Genomic DNA, 14943 nt, shown 5'->3' on the forward strand with positions numbered 1-14943 from the left:
CCTTTAAGGAAATATCTGCAACCAGAGAACCTCTCAGTTCTTTCTGTGATCCTCCTAGTCCACTAGGAAATTGCAGTCACTGTAGGAAAAGGTACTAATAACTGTGGAGCAGAGGACACAGATATCTGAGATTCCATATAACCCGGGGAACCCCTATCAGGGATCAAACCCTCACCATCCCCCAAATCAACTGAAGGCAAGGGTGGAGTCCATAATAAGGGATTCAAAGAGGCCCCCGAAAGACAGGCAAGTAAAGCAGCTGATTGCTCAATAGGTACAAGCACAACAGTGACATGCTAATCCATGGGACTCGTACTCACATGACTTGGATCCACAGCTAGCACCTTAGATTTAATTTTTCTCTTGCTCATTCCAATATCCAACTTAAACTTAAGTGGTTCTTATGGGGCTCTACAGGGGCCAGATGTGCCCCTTTGGTCACACCCCTTTGGTCATGCTCCTGTGGCTAGTGTGGCAGAGCAGGTGGACAGCTGTGTTTTGTAGAGTCTGGAACTTTTTTTTTAATGAGGAATGCAGCAAGCCTGCATAGATGACATTACAGTAGTCAAGGTGGGAGGTAAAGAATGATAGGACGGGGGCGGGAAAACCGTCGTTAAAAATAGTATTTTTTAAATTATTGAATAACCTCTTTTATATCTTTGGCCTTCTTTAAGATATTTTTGATGGATCCTGTTTTAGTTTTAGAGGAAGGTTTATATTTGGAAAGGAAATTAGGGTGATGTATATTTGTACAGAGTTAAATGGTGTAATAGAGTTTTTAAAAATGTATTTATTGTCTTTTGTAATTGGCTGGTGTGACCTCTAAAGATGGTGTCACTGGATGTATTTGTTTCGTTTGATCTGTTGTGTGCCAAAACTTGAGATGTTCTCTCCATTTGAATGGTAAAATCTTTCATTTATACCTCGCTTACTCCTAAGTGGTTTACAGAAAAATCATACAGAAAAATCCAACACAAAACAAGTACATTAAAATCTAACAAATATAGGGGTCCTCTTACTAAGGTGTGCTATCGGATTTAATTACTACTACTACTACTACTATTTAACATTTCTAAAGCACTGACAAAGAAGGACAGTCCCTGCTCAAAGGAGCTTACAATCTAAAGGACAAAAAAGTGCAGTCAATCAAATTGGGGGCAGTCTAGATTTCCTGGATAGAGGTACAATGGTTAGGTGCCGAAAGCGACATTGAAGAGGTGGGCTTTGAGCAAGGATTTGAAGATGTGAGCTAAATGCTAAGAAGCTGATTTTATACGGGATTCTTAACATTCAGCGCATGCTAATCGTTAATGTGTGCTAAATCTGTTAGCACACCCTAGTAAAAGAATTCCATAGTCAGACACATCATCAATAAGAAGCTTGTAGAAAAAGATGGGTTGTCAATGCCTTTTTGAATTGCTGCAGAGTAGCACACAATCACAAGTGTCCTGGGATTTTATTCCACAGTAAAGATCCTGCTATGGAAAAGACGATTGACATGGTTTGTACAAAACGTACGCCAACTGAAGCCAGATATTCTGCATTTCTCAGGTCTTAATGATCTTATTGGTTTATGAAGCTGTACTGCCTGCACCAAATATAGTAGTCCTGTTAAGTAAATCCTTGGCTTTTAGAAAAATTGTGTTTTATGTTTCCATAGCTCTTCCACTTTTTTCCAACTCTTTTTTTCTTTTTTCTCCTTCCTCCATTTTTTCCTTCCTTCATTTTCTTGCTCCCCTCGTTTCTCATCTTTCCCACCTCTTTTTTGTTTCCCCTATTCAGGGTTTCCTTTCTAGGATTCCTAATCCTAAAGTTATCATTGGTTGCTCCAATTTAAGCACTGTTTGTTTAAATAAGTCAGCTGAGGCAAGCTATACACGAACGAAAACAACCACCAGAGTGAAGGGATGAAGGAAACCTTATGGAGTCTGCAGCAACAGGCAAACAGTTTTCGTTGGTCCCACGCTTTTGCAAGAGCAAGTTGTGCTTAGAGAACGTTCCTGGATGTATTCAACAGACTACCTAGTTGTTTTGTACCTTAGAAGGATTATACCTTTATCTGATTATCTACTAGAGACCCCGAGGCAGGCTTTTAAAGCTGAAACACAGTCCTATGTCGAGTTGTTTTGTTCATCAATAAAACCACACCTTTGAGAACCATCTTTTATTACAGTGATTGTATTGGAAGACTCATCCATCAACCTTACTGTTTGCCTGAGGCTATACACTGAAACATGCTGGGTACATGATCCTTCTGTGGAATCATGGTTATTTATATGCTTATATGTTTTCTGCATGGCTTTTATGTAATAAATTATTGACATCTGATCAATTTGTTTTATTGTCAATGTGGTTTTATTGTCAATTTGTTTTATTGGCTTTGAGGCAGTTAATTAAAAAACTTGTAAATCCTGAGAAAATTCAGAGAGTTGGCAACACTAGGCTCCTGAGTCCTCAGCACATCTGACAGGGCCCTCCTAAATTTTGGGGGCCTAGGCATATACCTAGTTTGCCTTTGCCTTAATCCGGCTGTGGTAGTCTCCTCCCATCTATAGCAAATCAATCTCTGTCTCCCACATCTTGTAGGGCATGAGAAATTGGTCTTAGCCCTGTAATGTGAGGTGTAAAACATTTTGAACAAATGCATCTTTGAACGTAGTTGTAAAGCTTTCTACACATTCAGCTGTGTTCTGCCTCTATTTCCATGGAGACAAACTGTTTGAATGTATGTTGGGCATTATCTGTAACAGATTCATTGCCTGTACCTTTAATTTAAGGTTGTGCCCTTGAACTACAAATCCCTGTAATCTTGTAGTTCTCTGTAATAAGTTCTTCCTAAGCACATGTACCAGATCCCTGTGTCTTATGGGATTCTCCCTATTGGCTTGCCTAATTCTTCTGTGCATGCTGGGCTAGTTGCCCTCCCTCTCTCTCTCCTTCGGGTCTGTAAGAATTAGTCTGCAGCATTCTCCTTTGTGAGCTGAATCTGCCAATGCTGTACTTTGCTGTATGGCCCCCTTCAAGCTACTGTGAAGTTATTAAGATTTCACCAGTATAACAGTATATACAGCATTACTATCAGCATGTTGTTGAAATTGTCCTAGCTTCTCTCTTGCAGACAAGAGAGAGAGAGCTGGTTGAGAACACACTCCCAGTTTGTATGGCAAAAATTCTTGTCCAGCACATCTGAACTGTAAGTCATTTTTTTCCTTGTTTGATTATTGTATCATAGAATATTTTGGTTCAAGAGTTCTGAGTCTTATTATAGTGATGTTCTTTACTCTGGTTTAAACTGCATGCCTTTCACACTTTATTGAAAGGGTGGAACAAGCTAATTTGCATGTAATACAGACATGCTCATTTGCATACATATTTTCTCAATGTATGTGGGGGCTCAGTGTTTTCATTCAGAGGAATCAAATTCCTTTTATGTTGCAAATTTGCTATGTGTGAAAGCCTACCCTGGGCAAGAGTGTGGATGAGAAGCTAGGCTCATGGAAGTGACAAGCAAAGCAGAACCCAGGCTGGATCAGAAATCAAATGTGGAGAAGGAATCAGGCACGGTACAGGAACCACAAGTTGAGCAGAAAGTAACCGTGGAGCAGGAATCAGACATGAAAAAGGAACCAAACATGGTGTATATGGAAAAGAACTTGTGCTGAAGCACTGCAAGAAACTGAAATGGCTGTAGATACAGGACAAGTCCACCAAAGGGTACGTCTGGCTGGGCTTCCTGATACACCACAATTGATAAGTAACACTTCTTGCTGGTCTCATGGGCTTCCCCAGGGGGCAGGCTTCTCCTTCTGCCCCTTCTGGTCACATTTTCTGGAACCTAGGTTGCAGATAAGCTGCAGCAGTGTCTGTGGCTCAGCTGCACGTCTCCAGTCACTATCCTTCAAGGTCACAGATTCAATTTCTGACAAACCCTTACAGTAGAGTAGACACCTAAGTGAATAGTGAAAATTAAACATATATTTAGGCATTCAAAGAAATATAGCCTAGAGTTGTAGGAGAGGAGGTGACATGAGGAAAAGATGTTTATTTACTTATTTTACATTTGATATATCGCCAATTGCAAAGTGCTATTGCAGCTAGGCAGTGTACAGAAAGCATAAAAACAGCAAAGTAACCAGATAAGATGAACAGACAGGTGAAAGCAGATTTTAGAGAGAATGTAATACTGGAATTGAGCTGTCCAGGTCAGGACATGTCAAATTTTGGTAGTATTTTAGAAAAGGATTTGCTGAGACTGAGCAAGCCCATGATGCTTGCATCAGTGGCTGGGAGCACCGCTGCTGACTGCTGTGGTTTTCTGACAGGAGTTTGATAGGCTGCAGATGTCTTCAGCTGGAGAGGCCTGGAGTTCTCTGTCATCTATATGACTGGTGCACCTAGGGTTGCCAACATTTTGAACAAAACCTGCCACCACTCTTCCCTGCCCCTTGCCCCATCCCTAGAAATAACTGCAATGAATGAAGCACTAAAGGATTGAGCACCTGCAAGCCACATTGAGGGCTTGGGAGTAGTACAAAAAGTTATACTCTTCGGCCCCTACTGAGCCAAAGCTCCTTACACAATCTCTCAACGTATATATGCTTCCTTCATACAGTATTAAATCCAAACATATATAGAATGATCCACAGAACCAACAACTGGTATACAGCAGAGCTAGAACATTTCCCCATAAAACTTGCTGTATAAAAATATTTGTCTTTAGTATAATCTCAGCAACATCAACATCGGCCCTTTTAATATAAAACACATTATGAATATTAAACTGTATAAGAATTCACTCAGGACTTGAAGCAAATATACCATTCCAGCATAATTGGAAAAACTCACATAACAAGGACCCTACCTAGGAAAAGGAGGTACCATAAATATGCTATGGGCCCTACGACATTAGTACACCTATTGGGAAAACTGAACAAGCCAGATTACTACAGATCCTTACATACAAACTCTGTACTAACAGAATATCTGGCCTCAATCACTCACACAGAAGACAGACCCTCACTAAATACAACCTAATTGACCCATAGGAGCCAACTTTTCAAAATGATTGGGGGTGCTGAAATTTTTTTTTTTACAGGTGGTGCATTCCCCTCCTCTGCTCCCCCCTCCGCCCCTCCTCTCCTTCGTCCTCCCTCCCTCCGCGTTCCAGGCCCCCCCTCCCTCCCTCCGAGTTCCAGTCCCGCCCGCCCTCCCTCCCAGTTCCAGGCTCCCTCCTTCCCCTCTCTCCTTTCCCTCCCTTCGAGTTCCAGGCCCCCCTCCCTCCGAGTTCCAAGGCCCCCCTCCCTCCCTTCGAGTTCCAAGGGCCCCCCCTCCCTCTGTTCGTCCGAATTTTAAAAGCCCTCTTCTTACCTCATCAGTGAAAAGCGTGTATTGCAGGCTCGGCGGTGCTTCAGCCTTCCCTTCTGTCTCTCGGCTCTGATCCCGCCCTCATTTCCTGTTTCCGCAAGGGCAGGACCAGAGCCGAGAGACAGAAGGGAAGGCTGAAGCGCCGCTGAGCCTGCAGTGCACGCTTTTCACTGACGAGGTAAGAAGAGAGCTTTTAAAATTTGGACGGACGGACGGAGGGCGGGCCCTGGAACTCGGAGGGAGGGAGGGACAGACGGACGGCCCGACAGCCCTGGAACTCGGAGAGAGGGAGGGAGGGAGGGACTTTTAAAATTCTGACTGGGCTGGAAGGGAACTTCCGGTGCACAGAATATTGGGGGGCTCGAGCACCCACAGCACCCACGGAGTCGGCGCCTATGAATTGACCATGCGCTAAATAGAAATATGTACAAAAGAATTCAACTGAAACTCCAAAAAACCAATCTCAGGAGAGGGGGAGAAAGAGAGAGGGGTGTTGGACAATTTGGGGTGGGAGGGAAGAAGAGAGATGCTGGACACCTTTTGAGGGGGAGGTAGAAGGAAGAGCCCAAAGAACATTTAAAAAAAAAAGGAAAGAGGATCAAAATTAAGAAAACAGGAAGTAGAATAAACATTAGCAAGTTAGATGCAAAACATTGATAAGGAAGCCTGAAAGAGAATTTCAAAGAAGCTTGCTGTAGAGGCTAAAGCTCATAGTAAAAGCTTTTTCAGGTACAATAGAAGCAGAAAACCTGTGAGACAGTTAGTAGGACTAACAGATCATCATCAAGGAGTATAAAGGGCACTCAGGGAGGACAAGGCCATAGTGGAAAGCCTAAATCTATTCTTTGCTTTGTTTATTACTGAGGAGGAAGTAAGGGAGCTATCTGTGCCAGAAATGGCATTTAAGGGTGATGATACAGAGGAACTGAAAGAAATCTTGGTGAACTTGGAAGATATAATAATCCAAATCGATAAGTTAAAGAACATTAAGTCATCTGGACAAGAGGGTATACATCCCAGAGTATTGAAAGAACCAGGGCTTTTTTTGAGGGGGGGGGGGGGGGTACTGAGTACCGGCACCTTTTCTATTGTCTGATAAAACTGAGCCATGGCCCCCAAGTTTTAATGCAAGAGCTCAGGCTCTACACACCAATTCTGCCTTGCCATAGATTCTGTGACTGGTTGCAGGAGGCCTGGCTATTGTCGGGTGGGTCCCTCAGTGATCACCCCACCCCTGAAAGGTGGCCTGGAATTTGAGTACCGGCACCTTTTTCATTAGAAAAAACGCACTGAAAAATAAAAGGACCGATCTACTATTGTTAATCTGTAACCAATTCATTAAAATTGTCCCATCACAAAATAATCTGAGGTAAATAAATCTTACTAATGGGAAATCAATAGGCACTCTCAAAATACTATTCCCATATTATAGAAACTAAAACCAAACCAAATCATCCAAAATATTTTTTTTTAATTTTTGAAAATGTGCTCATGTGCTCTCAGATGTCCTTCTGAAAACATATGAGCACATTTAAAAATTTTTTTAAAAATTCTTTTGGATTAAAATTGTCCATGCCACCTGAAGACTAGAACATAGCCAATGTAAGGCTAATTTTTAAAAATGATTCCAGGGGTGATTTGGGAAACTACAGAGCAGTAAGCCTAGTGTCAGTACCAGGCAAAATGGTATAAACTATTATAAAGAACAAAATTACTAAACATTTAGGCAAACATTATTTAATTGGAAGAGTCAGCATGGATTCAGCTAAGAGAAACCTTGCCTCACCAATTTGTTGTATATTTTTGAAGGTATGAACAGATGTGCATATATATGAGCCAGTTGATGTAATATATCTAGATTTTCAGAAAACTTTTCAGTTCCTCATGAGAGACTCCTGAGAAAATGAAAAAGCCATGGTATAGGAGTCATACAAGGTTAATAGATAGAAAACAGAGAGTAGGGTTAAATAGCCATTTCTCTCAGTGGAGGAGGATGAACAGTGGAGTACCCCAGCGATCTGTACTAGGACCGGTACTACAGCATGTAACATACTTGTAAATGATCTGGAAATGGGACCAATGACTGAGGTGATAAAATTTGCAAATGACACAAAACTATTCACAGTTGTCAAACTGCATGTAAGAAATTGCAAGGACCTTAAGAAATTGGAACCCTGGGCATTCAAATGGCAAAAAAAATGTAACATGGAAAATGCAAAGTGATGTACATTGGGAAGAATAACCCACATTATAGTTACTGGATGTTATGTTTCACATTAGGAGTCACTACACAAGAAAAGATCTCGGTGTAATCTTGGACATAAGTTGAAATTTGCTTTGGGTGTGGTGGTGGTCAAAAACGCAAACAGAATGTTAAGAATGATTAGGACAACAATAGAAAACAAAGCTAAGAATAGTATAATGCCTCTGTATCATTCCATGGTTCAAGTACACCTTGGGTATTGTGTGCAATTCTGGTGCTGTGTCTCATAAGAGATATAGCAGAATCATCAACGGTAGAAGGATGATCAGAATGGTTAAGGGTATGGAACTCCTCTCAGAGATGGAAAGGCTAAAGAGGCAAGGGCTCTTCAGTTTGAAGAAAAGATGAAGAGGTCCACAAAATCCTGAATAGAGTGGAACGGGTACAAAGACCAGGGGACACACTATGAAATTACATAGTAATACTTTCAAAATAAATAGGAGAAATTATTTTTCCACTTAACACATAGGGAACTGGATGTGCTAAAAGCAGTTATTGTAACTGGGTTTAAAAAAAGGTTTGGATAAGTTCCTGAAGGTAAAGTCAGGTACAAATAAATACCTGTATATAATATGTAAGCCGCATTGAGCCTGCCATGAGTGGGAAAGCGCGGGGTACAAATGTAATAAAAAACGGTTATTACTGTATACCCAGGGAAAGCATTCTGCTTTTCCCTGGTTAGTAGCATAGACTCTTGGTACTTTTGGGTATTGTACCAGGTGGCTGCTTTTGGAAGCTGGATCCTGGGCTACAAGGGCCTTTGGGTTGACAAACGTATGGCAATTCTTATGTTTTACAGTTGAAGAGTTTGTTAATCAGCTTTCTCTTTCTTTTCTTGTTTTTTCGTCTTCTATATATACAAACTTGTTTAAAAGACACATTTTCTGAAGAATCTATTTGCATTAAAGAAGACTGCTTGGAAAAAATAAAACAAAACTTTTTCATTTTGAACAGATATTCAGACTGGACAGTTGTTTTGAGCTCGATTATGTGCCTGCTGAGTGATATTAGGGACACTAGTAACAAGAATTTTCTGAGAAGTTAGAGCCTTTGAAAGCCTATCTTCTGAGGATTGGGGTGTGAAACTCCAGCCCCTTAACGCTCTGTTCCCTTGGGATCTGCTCATGAAGTACCCTAGAGCTCCACGGTATAGGTAAAGTGTCCGACTCTTCCTCTCTGAACTCGCTTTAAGAATATAAGAATTGTCAGCCTGAGTCAGAACAAAGGTCCACCAGACCCAGACAGTTATCTTATTTCCAACTGGGGCCAAATCCAAGTCCTAAGCACCTGTCAGGATTCAGTTACATTCCATGCAGCCTCCAAGCCCATAACCTCAGGCACAAAGAGGACTGGAACCCAAAGATGAAATAACAGCACTCTCCAAGCTACTCCTTCTTTTTTCTTTTCTTTTTGGTAGCATATTGTCAGCCATCTTTTCAAAAGGATGCACGCACAGTCATTCTCTGTGCGCGTTAAAATGCAGCTAGAATTGTAAAACGTGCCTGACTTTTGCCGTTTGATTCTTTTGTCGCCAAGATCCTTCCTAGAGAGACAATCCCATCAATTTGTTTGCTCGTGTGCTCAGGTTACACATCCACCCGCCAGCGACAACATTCAGATCCGCCAGCACATGCAGACACAAAGCCCAGTCAGGGCACGAGTCATCAACTGCAGTCACACCCTCAGCCTCTCGCGCCCTCCTCCAGGCTACCCCGATTGGTTTGCTTTTAGGTTTCCCTCTACCCCGCCCACTTAGGCTCGGTTAGGAGCCGGCGAAACCGGCTGAAATGGAGCGAGCGTAGTTGTAGCGCCGGATTGGCGGGCCGCGCTGTCACTCAGCGCCAGTACGTCACAGGTGCAGCGCTTGTCTACGCGAGTCCAGTCCACCGAGTTTGAAAGTGTAACCGATCCGGATGAGGTAACGGCGGTTGTACGGGGTCAGACTTTTGTCTGCAGGGCTTTCCCTATGCAGTGGAGGAGGAATTGCAGATTTGTCCCGCCAGGGAAGAAGAACGGGATTCTTGCTGCTTTTTTCTAGCTGGTGCACGCAGTAGCGGTGACTGAGAAAAAAAAAAAAAAAGAAGGAAGGACCTAAAAAGCCCTGAGCCAATAGTGAAGACGGAGGAGGGCAGAAGAAATCGAGGCGGTGCAACTGTCTTGTGAGACCCAGAGAGAGAGAGGAAAACAGAACCGCCCTAACGCCAAGAGGGGAGCCGGCCTCAACCATCTGGCGACCCCAAGCGGAACGGGACCGGACTCCCACCTCACAAGATCGGGTCCGGCTGTGCACTGAGGTTTCGGCCGCGCGCTAGAGCGGCAAGAACTTTAGTTTCCTGTCTCTCTTTGGTACGGGCAGGCGAGGAGCGGACCCGAGGTCTCAGCCCGCGATAGCGTGTGAAGATGCGGCGCTCGAGCCCGAGACTGTCGGACAAAGAAAGTTATCGGGAGCCGCCGGACTCCGGCACAGCCTGCTGAGGGCGAAGAGGGAAGGCTTCCGTCGTGGAAAGTGGCGAGGGTGCGCCTGAGGAACTTTTTTGTAAAAACAAATAATTCTATATACTGCTGGGCACTAGAAGGAGCCGAGGTGTCGCTGTGAGACGGGAGGGGCGGCTGGTTCCTGTATTTTCCCCCAATGCGCGGCGGGGCCGCTGCGGGATAGCTGCAAGGGGAGAGGGAATCCCCGTTTTCTACCTCATCGGCTTTTCATGCTATGGAGGCGGATGCACCGGGGTCCGTGAAGGCCGACGAAGGCAGCGCGTGTGTGGCGAGGAGCGGCGTAGCCAGCTGCAGTGGTACCCGCAGTAGTGCCTGCAATTGTAATTGCCGCTGCGGTTGCTGTGAAGTTGGGCTTGTGCAGCATCCCTGCCCCGGGGGGGCCATGGCCGGCCCTGCCTGCGCTCTGGTCGAGCAGTGTAAAGGCAAGGTGGACGACTTAGAGACGGTGGCCACTGTGGGTGAGTTGACGTGCGCCCTGCAATTGGGGCTGCGAGTGACATCGGCTTTCTTTATATGAAGTACATACAGCTCAACGGAGCAAAGCCGATCACATTTGGTTTTAAAGAAAAAAAGGATTTGGAGTTGGCTCACGCCATTTCGTAGTGACTACGTTCAGATAAAACAGGAATATATCTCTGTCTCAGGAGGATTGAATGGAGCAAGCTTTGCTACCCTTTAGCGCAGCGGTTTATGCAGAGTTTCCCAGCTCTAATCTTAACTGCCCGATGCGAGTGATTGGTGTAAAACCTCTATGCTAAAGGATACCACAGTGGGTATATAAAACACGTACAAATAGTTATCTTTACATTAGGAGCTATTTAATATGCAATTCATCTAGTATGTTTACAAAAAATTAATTTGTAGTGCTGCATCTTAACGTCAGTTCCAGACTGCCATAAAGATGCAGCAATAGAGCAGAGGATTTCCTCTTTGGCCAACTGTAAAATAACTCTAGTGGTTCAAGTGGGAGAAATGGACCAGATCCTATGTATTTCACGTAAGAGCTGCTAGACATAAGCTTCTGGGGAATCGGGAGCATCTGGCTTTTACCTGTATTTGTAAAGTTTGGTGCAAGAAGGTTCAAAACCAGATGGACAGGGTTCCACATTATAGTTAAGATGAGTGAAATCTGTATCCTTCAGATCACCTGGAAGCTGTAGATCTGGCAGCTTCTTTAATGTGGAATACATCATGTCTGTGATGGGTAAAAGTTGGAGTTTGTATCTCAGGTACAAGAAACTCATGACAGGTCATGATGGCAGCTGTGCATTCATTGATGGGCCACACTGAAATATTGGCCCATCCTATTCCACCACTTCTGAGGATCCGGCCCTTACCCATTTCTTCCCAAGTGGTCCTGTCTATGACCTAAGCTTAGCACATCTGTTTGTAAGGTTTTGACTTTATCCTTCTGTAGTCCTTTTAATATTGTTGATAGGTGGATTTAATTGTTTCCATATGTAAACTTAGATTTTTGAATTACTCATCTCAATTTCTTTACCTACTTCTTTCTTACCTGTCTTTAACATATCACCTGTTCTGTCCAAAGCATATGAGACAACTTTTCAAAATGATTGAGGGTGTTACACACAACACAAATGAATGTGTATTAGTACTGATAGAATTGAAAAATGAACTTGCAGAGCTATTAAAAATATAATTTATGTAATTTTATCTTTAAAATTAAGCATGGCACCAGTAGATTGGAGGGTGTGTCTGACATTGGTGGTGCTGGGCAAAATGGTAGAGACTATTATAAAAAACAAAGTTACAGAGCATATTCAAAAGCATGGATTGAGACAAAGCAAACAGATTTAGTGAAGGGAAATCTTGCCTCATCGATCTTTCACATTTCTTTGAAGGGGTGAGTAAACATGTGGATAAAGGTGAGCTGGTCAATATTGTGTATCTAGATTTTCAAAAGGCATTTGACAATATACCTCATAAAAGACTCCAGAGGAAATTGGAGAGTCATGGGATAAGGGAGAGTGTTTTATTGTGGTTTAAAAACTAGTTAAAGATAGAAAACAGAGTAGGGTTAAATGTTCAGTATTCTTACATAGTAACATAGTAAATGACAGCAGAGAAGGACCTGCACGGTCCATCCAATCTGCCCAACAAGATAAACTCATATGTGCTACTTCTTGTGTATACCTGACCTTGATTTGCATCTGCCATTTTCAGGGCACAGACAGTAGAAGTCTGCCCAGCACTTAATCGAGAAGGGTAGCTAGTGGGGTTCCCCAGGGGTCTCTGCTGGGACTGTTGCTTTTTAACGTAGTTATAAATGATTTAGAGATGGGAGTAACTGTGTCGTCAGCAAATTTAATTACCTCACTAAAGTTATTCAAAGTTGTGAATTCACAGGAGGATTGTGAAAAATTACAAGAGGACCTTGGGAATTCCAAATGGCAAATGAAGTTTATTGCGAGCAAGTGCAAAGTGATGCACGTGGGAAAGAGGAACCTGAACTAGAACTATAGCTGTGTAATGCAAGGTTCTACATTAGGAGTCACCAATCAGGAAAGGGATCTGGGTGTCATAGTTGATGATACGTTGAAATCCTGTGTTCAGTGTGCGGTGGCGGCTAAGAAAGCAAACAGAATGTTAGGTATTATTAGGAAAGGAATTGATAACAAAAGTGAGGATGTTATAATGCTTTTGTATCACTCCATGGTGTGACCACACCTCAAATATTGTGTGCGGTTCTGGTCTCCACATCTCAAGAAAGATATAGTGCAATTAGAAAAGTTACATAGAAGGGTGGTGAAAATAATAAAGGGGGTGGGACGACTTTCCTATGAGGAAAGGCTAGGGCTCTTCAGCTTGCAGAAAAGATGGCTGAGAGGAGATATGATAGAGGTCTATAAAATAATGAGTGGAATGGAATGGGTCGGCATGAATCGATTGTTTACTCTTTCCAAAAATACAAGGACTAGGGGGCATGCAATGAAACTACAAAGTAGTGAATTTAAAACGAATTGGAGAAAATATTGCTTCACTCAATGTGTAATTCTACTACTACTACTACTATTATTCTGGAATTTGTTGCCAGAGAATGTGGTAAAAGCAGTTAGCTTAGCGGGGTTTTAAAAAAAAGGTTTGGATAGCTTCCTAAAGAAATGGCCACAAGCCATTGTTAAGATGGACTTTGGGGAAAATCCACTGCTTTATTTGTAGGATAAGCAGCATAAAATGTATTGTACTGTTTTGGGATCTTGCCAGATACATGTGACCTGGATTGGCCACTGTTGGAAACAGGATACTGAGCTTGATGGACCTTCGGTGAGCCCAAGTGTGGTAATACTTAATGTTCCCTTATCAGATTAATGGAGTGTGCTCAGTATTGGGAGTGCTGAAGTCCGAGTCATGATTCTGTGTGGAGTGTGTTTTTATGTAACAAAATGAAAGTATTTTAAAGACCAAAATGGCCCATTTTGATTTACTCAATTTACTACTTACTACTACTTAACATTTCTAGAGCGCTACTAGGGTTACGCAGCGCTGTACAATTTAACAAAGAGAGACAGTCCCTGCTCAAAGAGCTTACAATCTAATAGACAAGTGAACGGTCTTTAAACTCTTATTTGGTAAATATGCATATCACCAGCTCTTTTCTTGCGTGTGTATCCCACCTGATTACTCAGCTCTCTGCTTATCTGTTCTAAGTGTGACCAAAATCCACCATGATGTTGTCCTTATCATGCCTTTATGGAGCTCTGATGCAATCATACCTCTGTCCAAAGCTGTAACTGACTTTAAGCAGACTACTTTTAATGTATTTCATTTCCATTTCCTTGTCATTTTGTGTCCTCTGTGCTTAAAATTCCCTTACTGTTTTTATTCTTTTTTATCACCACCTCTGGAAGGACATTCCAGTGCACCCACCTATTTCTGTGTCTTCCCCACCTCAGTGCTTTATATCTTGCTACCTAGTTTATAACTTCTGTTGAAAAAGGTTTGCCTTTTGGTAATTTAAATATGCCATATACTCTGTGTCCTCTAGGATGTAGATAGTTAGGTCCTTCTGTTATATTTAAAAATTATTTTGTCTTACTGTGGGGACAGTAAAAGAAACCTCATTAATTACTGTTCCTGGTAGATATGAGTGTATGGTTAACTGTATTGTAGAGAGAGCGGCTGCATGTTTAAACTTTAAATATTATCTTGATCGCTGATGAATGCAGAGGTATATGTCCTTTGGCTGTCTTGACTAATTCCCTGGGATTTAGATCTGACTTACAGATGTACTGACCTCTTTACTCTGACTCTTCACTTCCTCCTCTGTACTGTGCATATTTGCTAACTTTTATTCCTGTCACCAATTCCTCAATTTCTTGGTGTACGGTTAACTGTATTGTAGAGAGAACGGTTGCATATTTAAACTTTATCTTGATTGCTATTGACTGCACAGGTATATATTCTTCAGCAGTCTCTCAACTAATTCCCTGGGAATTGCTTTTTGGATGTTAAATTAGAGAGTTGCACGGCGACAGAAATGCGGCCCGTCCCTGTGAGTGATCTCCTCCATTCCCGCCCGTCCCCATAAATAAGGAAGTATAAAGTACTGAGTGGAGTGGACAGGGGGCACACAATGCAGAATAATACATTTAAAACGAATCGGAGAAAATATTTCTTCACTCATTAATATACTGAATCTTAGAAAAAGGGCAATCAATATATATATAAAAGGCAACCCCAACGTTCTGAAGCCTCCACGGAAGTTGAGGCGCCCGAGATATACGGTGTGCCCTGGAGTGTCTGCACTCGAGGCCCGAAACCGAAACGCCACAGGCACGGCCACGGAGGCGCAGCAAACA

The 14943-nt window shown here is 42.5% G+C and overlaps 1 protein-coding gene across 3 annotated transcripts in view; it reads left to right on the forward strand.

The window, feature by feature from the left end:
• Positions 1 to 9418: 9418 nt before the first annotated feature.
• PRKX (protein kinase X-linked) overlaps positions 9419 to 14943 on the forward strand; it is a 135769-nt gene continuing 130244 nt past the window's right edge. The window contains exon 1 of one of the 3 annotated variants that reach the window (XM_030202077.1): positions 9419 to 10581. In XM_030202077.1, the coding sequence (XP_030057937.1) occupies positions 10338 to 10581 (244 nt within the window). In that variant the 5' untranslated portion in view covers positions 9419 to 10337. The remainder of the gene's footprint in view (positions 10582 to 14943) is intronic. The other 2 variants (XM_030202076.1, XM_030202078.1) reach the window with 2 other exon arrangements.

The sequence above is a fragment of the Microcaecilia unicolor genome, chromosome 4, assembly GCF_901765095.1.
Source record: "Microcaecilia unicolor chromosome 4, aMicUni1.1, whole genome shotgun sequence".
Lineage (NCBI taxonomy): Eukaryota > Metazoa > Chordata > Amphibia > Gymnophiona > Siphonopidae > Microcaecilia > Microcaecilia unicolor.